The 6,945-nt window shown below is 38.3% G+C and overlaps 1 protein-coding gene across 2 annotated transcripts; it reads right to left on the bottom strand.

Annotated features, from left to right (window-relative positions):
• Window positions 1-490: 490 nt before the first annotated feature.
• spo11 (SPO11 initiator of meiotic double stranded breaks) lies at window positions 491-5,481 on the bottom strand. 2 transcript variants are annotated; one of them, XM_049018527.1, is made up of 14 exons: window positions 5,427-5,481; window positions 5,107-5,222; window positions 4,591-4,704; window positions 4,027-4,115; window positions 3,793-3,859; window positions 3,590-3,698; window positions 3,309-3,395; window positions 2,970-3,006; window positions 2,711-2,820; window positions 2,141-2,240; window positions 1,806-1,843; window positions 1,601-1,677; window positions 1,079-1,190; window positions 491-713 (listed from the first exon to the last, which is right to left on the bottom strand). In XM_049018527.1, exons 1-14 carry the CDS (start codon window positions 5,430-5,432, stop codon window positions 594-596), a joined length of 1,182 nt encoding a protein of 393 aa, XP_048874484.1. In that variant the 5' UTR covers window positions 5,433-5,481; the 3' UTR covers window positions 491-593. The 2 variants fall into 2 exon arrangements, with proteins under 2 accessions (XP_048874484.1, XP_048874483.1); XM_049018526.1 differs by having other exon boundaries at window positions 606-1,190.
• Window positions 5,482-6,945: the final 1,464 nt, after the last annotated feature.

The following is a 6,945-nucleotide window of genomic DNA, read 5'->3' on the forward strand; positions in this document are numbered from 1 at the left end:
GCAATATGTAACAGCAGTCATTAAATCCAAATTAAGGCTATACATGGCTCGTTAAGCTAACACGTTTACTGAATATAAATCAGGGAACAGACTACATGCTATCGTCTTATCTGTAAGCTATTTATTAGGATGCATAAAAAGGTGTATGTCTTTAAAATTTATATCTGCGTGTACGTCCCTTACAAGGGAACGGCATCCTGTCCAGGGTATACCCCAGCCTCCTACACTATCCTGCCTGGGACTGGATCCAACCAACCCCATCATCCTGCACTGGACAGACAGTTGGACGATGGATGGACAGACAGCCATATATATTATTACTAAACATATTAAGTTGTTCCCTATGTAATTAAACCCAACTAAAATATATATACGAATGGAGTATACCAAACAATAACACGAGAACAATACTTTATTATATAACATAAACACGTATGTTGTCATTTTACTGAAAATTCATAAATACATCATATTATTAAGATACATAAAAAAAAATTTGTGGCATACTATGTATGACGTTTACAAATCAGAAACATAACAATTCTAGGCAGCGATGGCAATAAAAAAAATGGCCACAAGGTGGCAGTTTGGCTTCATATCCAACCCCCGTAGCGCAGTTTATTCGGCAGGTAAACACGAGTTAAAAAGTTTGGAGCTATCGATGTCAAACACTGTATTTCCGCTTTCTGTTTCCATTTCTGCAACAACTCCATCTGCAATAAGTTTGTATGATGTAGTGCAGATAATACAACATTTTGTATTTCTGGGACCTGAATACATTACACAACCATCTTAATATAAATATTACCTTTCCCACGTTCCTTTATGTCTGTGTACAAAAACCATCACTGCAATTTTATAGCATGTCAAACATAATTTATACACCATTGTAAGACTTCCAGGTGGCCTCACGCCTTTGTGGAAACCATAAGCATAAAGGCTTTCTGCAGGTCACCTACGAGCCTGGCAATTTTAAGTTACGTGACCCAAAAATACATATAATTAAGTATCCCATTTTGGAGGAAACAAAAAGCAGGTTAGCTGAAACATTTCCTGGCAGAGCGTTCTTGATTATTACCTCCTTTTCCCAGGCAGGCTGGAGGCTGACATATGGCCGCTTCAGCAGGCTGCAGAGTTTGCTCTCATCCTTCTTTGAGAATGGAACCAGGGCATCCTTTGGCACTCTCAGCCTGAAAAGCACCATTTCACTAGACGTGCTTCTACTACAATGCGAGACACTGCCTATAATGTCTTAATGGAGTGTGCCAACATCTGACATTTTTACATCTGAAACACAGACACATACGTTTATATACCAGTCTAATGGGCACAAATTCTTACTGCAACATTTCTACAAAGTTCTACACATCAGTAGTTTACACTTGCGTTAATATAAATAATCTTGTGTTATTGCTACTATAAATTTTGTGGTTACGGGAAGATCACTTACAATCTGACAATATGACATGCAAAAAAAAAAGGTTTAAAGGCAAAGTCTGGGCAATGTAACATTAGTCTCAACTTTGCTTTCGAGGTTGAATAGAAGCAATCATAGTTTAACATTTAATTAAAACCAGAGCATAAACACTGGTGAACAAACCTCTCAATATCGGATGGTAGGAGACCCAGCCACATCACACTTGGAACAGTTAGACTCTGTGCCTCAAATGACATTGACTGTGCAGGGAAAAGGAGAAAAATGCTTTCCCACAACTTTTTTTCCCAAAAAATATATTTCACCAAAAATATGTTTATAGGTCACAGTTAATAATATGCTGAGCAAAAGAGAAAAACCCGTGTCTTACCACTGATCCATACTTGTAGATAGACATAATTTCAATGCCTATGAATAGCAGAGACATGCTGTAATCACCACCATACAAAGACAATTATTCTCAGCTTGTCATTTAAAGGAACAAAGTACAGCACATTAATTTTGTAACATAAAAGAAGTAGAAACCAGTGACTGTATCAATAAATTCAAAGAAGGCAGTGATCACGTCAACACCCCCAACTTAATGACCAAGCCATATTATCTCAACTTCTGTCAGCTGAATGGCACAGTCAATCAGCTACTTGCTCTTATTTCATGACCTCGTTAAGTGATCCATCACAGAGAACGGACTGAAAAGGCAAATACCGTGTGGGTCCGCATCCACCAGTGCTAAAATGGGAATGTGCAAAGTGTCCCACAACTTCCTAACCATCAGCCTGCTGTTGATGTCTGGCACACCCTTTCCCTTACAGAGATAAGAACCAGGGGTCAAATTTAACTCATTCAGTACACCATGTGGCAGAAGAACTATCCATTTCCATTCCTTGTATTTAATAACCCATATCCACTGCACAGAGTCGCAGTGATCTCAGGAAGAGTTCTGAAGGCAGGGTACATCATGTGCACACATACAGTCACATGGTACAAGAAACCCCAAACTAAGAGACACCAATTTACCCAAAATTATGGACTATGGACAGTGGGAGGAAACCCAGCTACCACAGAGAGAATATGCTACACATCAGCCCCAGATACAGAGTCGGGACAGGAGTCACACGCACAAATTTGTGGCTCTTTATCCATAATGCAACGCTACTCATATTTTAAAATTTTCTATTTCTAAAACAAACAGCATTTAAGAAAATAATTACACAAATCTACCCCAATATTGTTCTGCCATTTGACCACATAAATAACACATAGTATCAGACTTACTGTAATCATGATGCATGGAGATGTCTTTGAGCCAAATTCATCATCCATGAGTCTCTGAAAGGTTGCATCTTTTTCTACAATAAGAATGAACTTTGCAGAAGACACAATATCTAAAACTTGTTAAAGTTGACTTGTTACAAAAGCTGTTTTTTTAAAATATACTTTCAAAATCAAACCTTTATAGATGATCTTAGATTTAATCATACCAAAACAAACACTATTTTAAAATCCTTTTTATCATTAAACTGGAAAAGGATACTCTTTATTCCATAAACATTGGATGAAACTGAGACTGCCTACACAAAATAACGTACTACATATAAACAGATGCGACTATTCCGATTTAATTCCATTTTTTGCCATAATGCTTAACTGAATGTTTATATGTTTTCAACAATTAAAACCCATATGGTTTCATGACTAATTTTCAGTCATTCAGATGCCGTGCATAGTGAGGGGGAAAAGCGTGGTTTCAAGATACCACTGCACAAATTAAACACCAGAGCAGTGCTTGACAATTGTCATAAACCTTGCAACAATTATTATAACTACACACTGAAATAAATGCAGGGAGAAACTGAATTTCTTCTTTACGCACTGTGAGGCTGGATTTGCAGTTCACTTTGGTGCCATCTTCTTCCTGATAGCACAAGTCACCTGATATCAGACCCTTTGATGTGGCAAGCTGGCAGTGAATTCAAGAGGAAAGCAACTCAAGGAAAGGTAGAGGTTGAATTGTCCAAATATGTACAAGCATACAAACACTCAATGCTTTTTTCCAATATAGGAATGTGTTAGGTATCTCTTTCAACTATATGTTGAATAATATGATAAACATAGAGAAGTACACAGAGACTGGGTGCCACAACAAGCACATACCACATGTAAGCTCCTGCGTGGGATCTTGAGCATGCAGGAAATGTCATCGACAACAGAATCCACAGTCCTCTGAGATCCAAAAAGCTGTGTGTCATTATAATAGATGTCCCTGTGGAAACAAGCTTGAATACTGACCCTAATACAACATTATTTACACTTGGGCTAGTCAAATAAGTTTTATGTGGTCAGACTGAGGCTGTTACCTTTTTGTGGCATACGTGTTGCTCTGAACAAGTTTATAAACAGTCGATATGACCTTCAAAGTTGATGCTGAAAAAGATAAAAGCAGACCCACTGTATTTTACATATGTGTGCATGCATGCCCATTTGGTGTGGCCTTCCGGGTTGGTTTAAGCCCACTGAGAAGTACCTTCAGCAGAATAGGTTTGGGATGTTTACTAACTGGGTATAACTCTGAGTTATCTGTTACTTCTCACCAAATCTGCCGATTGACGAAGGACAGTCACTTCTGACAATGCTGACAGCCGTGTCACAACCCATGTGAAGGCCAATATTACTGTGAAACCTTAGAGAAAGAGTGGAGTTTAAAACATTTGCCAGAATTTTATCATTTACATTTTTATATTTCTTTAACTTTACCCCCTCCAACGTAATATTATACTTTTGTCCTCCAAGAAATAGACCTAAACTACTGTTGTAGTACGAACACCACTGACTTCACATCCGTATGATCTAATTAAAGGTACAGTAACCGTATAACATAAATCATTAAAATAAACAAGTGTGTTTAGTTATGTAAATACTACGCTCCATATTTCAGTGAACTTCGGGTTCCAGCGCCCCCACGTGACGCTACCTAAAATAAAAGGTTAGGAGATGACTGATATTAAGAAACAGTAAAAACATTAAATGTGCTGCTCGCTATTTTTAACTTAGTTTAATTTATCACTTAAAAAAATATTCAGCACCAATAAGTTAATTAAGAAATAATTCGGCTTTACGGTGGCAGAATGTTCATTCAAAGCGTGACAGAGGCCTACCTGACATTAAGCCAGTGGGATCTGCTGTGAAACGCCAGGACTGGCGCTTCCCCCCGGGACAGACTGAGCACTATTCCCAGGATCACGTTCTCAATACGGGACAGAACATCCTGCCTTCAAATAAAAGGAAGGAGACGACTGTGCGGCGAAGCTACACTGCAGACAGGAGAACTCAAAGAGTTTTACCAGGGTTACTAACCTTAGGCAGCTGGCTGAAGGGAGATTTTCAGTTCGAGACAAGTCTGCACACGTATTTACATTTATGTGACGGTTTTATTACCTTGTACATAGTCTGTAGGGTTTATAAAGTACCCCAACACTATTGATGCAGCTAATTTTAGGTTCACTATGTAATAACATAGATTTGCCGTACGATTTTTTGCGTAGAGTCAGAAAGGGTGAATGTCACGTCAGATGCGTGAGAGCTGGAAACCATGAATTATGCATATAAAAAAATTCACGTTTTTACTAAACAGTATAACGGGGCTATGATAACTGGGTGGGTGGTGCTTTTACCTGGTTATCTCTGTCCTGCCCGTCTGAATGGCGTCTTGTCCATCTTGACTATTCAGAAGTCTGGCTCTCAGCTTTTCGACTTCGAGCAGCTCCTCAAACTCGCCTGTCACTTTGGTCTGACAGAGAAACGAAGGACACGAACAGCAATGGCGGACGCATCCAACGGCTCAGTCCGACATACTCTCAGCTGTTTATCTAATCTAGTCAATACCAATTATTTTTCAGGTATAAAATACCACCCGACTACTTTTGTTAGAAAACAGGAGAATAATGATACATAATAATGTTTACTATTCAAAAGGAATTTTGAAAAAAATTACATTCATCGCAAAGGTAGTGTGCTGGAGTGTTAGCTACCGAGAGTTAGCCAAGCAGTGTTAGCGCAGGGCGCGTGACACACGAGCTTTCAGACTCTTATGCAAGAAATCTAATGACAAATAAATATTATTCCATTATAAACCTAAGATTAGCTACATCATAAGTGTTGGGGCAGTTTGCAAACCCTACAGACTATTCATAAGGTAAGAAAAGTCTTCCATACATGTAAATGCCGGTGCATGTGTGTGCATACTTGTTTTCACTTCAAGTCGGCTTCCCAGGTTATCTACGGAGCTCCAGAGCTAGTTTAAAGACAGGAAGACCCACATAAAAGGATGAATGCGTGATCCCCCCCCACCAAAAAAATGCATGGAACCATAAAAAAACAAAAGCAATATTTATATCCCAACAAAGATATACACTTATGCCCCATTCTTAGCCCCTTTGCCTTCACCCAGACCAAACCTCCACCAGCAAGCACATGGAGCAGCAAGTGGAATGAGCAATTCTATAGTGAGGACAACATGAAACAGCATGACAAGAATCCGGGGCCCACACATAATCTAAAACACAGAGAAGCTTTATTCTACTTTTTTACATCCCAAAGATATCATTGCACTGTTTTTAAACAAAGGTTCCTTCTGTATCTCAACATTTTATGACGTATTCGTTACCTCAGTAATACCTCAATGGCTGATGTACATCGGCAATGATATTGAATATTATATGACTTATAAATCAAGCAACTTGTTATAATGCAGGTGTTGGCTGCGGGAAAAACTAAACACTACATTTACCCCTCCTGAAGGGTCAGTGGCAATAAAAAAGTTTATAAATACAGTTGCAAGCAACTACAGGTGTATTTACAGTAAGGAGGCCTAAGCAGCACATTATTTTAAGCATGTTTTGGAAATTTATAAACGCGTATGTGTTTAAATAAGATCATGACATAGTTAGACCTTAATCCAGACTAGTGTTTTTTGTTCTGAGAATTGAAAGACCATGACCGAAAGAGATTGTTAGAAGGTCAGTGAGTGTAAATAAAATTTCTAATGGATGCTAACACTCAAGAGTGTTGACATTTCACAGTGATAAGTCTGTTTGTTTATTAATCCCAAATTTTCCAGCGACTCGTTTATACACTAAAGCCATTATATTTAAGCAGTACTAACAGCCCGTGTCCATCACGCTGAAATCATGTAAAGCTGTTTTTAAAATACTCAATGGCAGGGCTGGTCAGGGGGAGAGGTTTAGTAACTGCTAAACTTTAATGCACAGGTTTCAGAAGAAATAAATCTTCCTTTATTTTTGTGGAGCTACCATCATTTATTTTAATATGATTATTACGCAATAATATAGCTGTTAAGATTACAATGTGACTTGCAGAGATCATGTAACATAGTGTATGGCCAGATTCAAAGAATTACATGCTGATGAAAAGTTTCAAATGAATGAATTAAAAATCAGTTCTTGTGTGGATATCCAAGCTGCTATGATGTCACTAAGGGCTGGATGAAGAGT

This window comes from Brienomyrus brachyistius, chromosome 6 (genome assembly GCF_023856365.1).
Source record: "Brienomyrus brachyistius isolate T26 chromosome 6, BBRACH_0.4, whole genome shotgun sequence".
Lineage (NCBI taxonomy): Eukaryota > Metazoa > Chordata > Actinopteri > Osteoglossiformes > Mormyridae > Brienomyrus > Brienomyrus brachyistius.

Coding starts and splice junctions, on each gene's coding strand:
- spo11 (XM_049018526.1), bottom strand. Junction 3,860..4,026: donor TTCGTCAATCGGCAGATTTG/GTGAGAAGTAAC, acceptor TATCTTTTTCAG/CATCAACTTTGAAGGTCATA. Junction 2,821..2,969: donor CAATGTTTATGGAATAAAGA/GTATCCTTTTCC, acceptor AACAAGTTTTAG/ATATTGTGTCTTCTGCAAAG.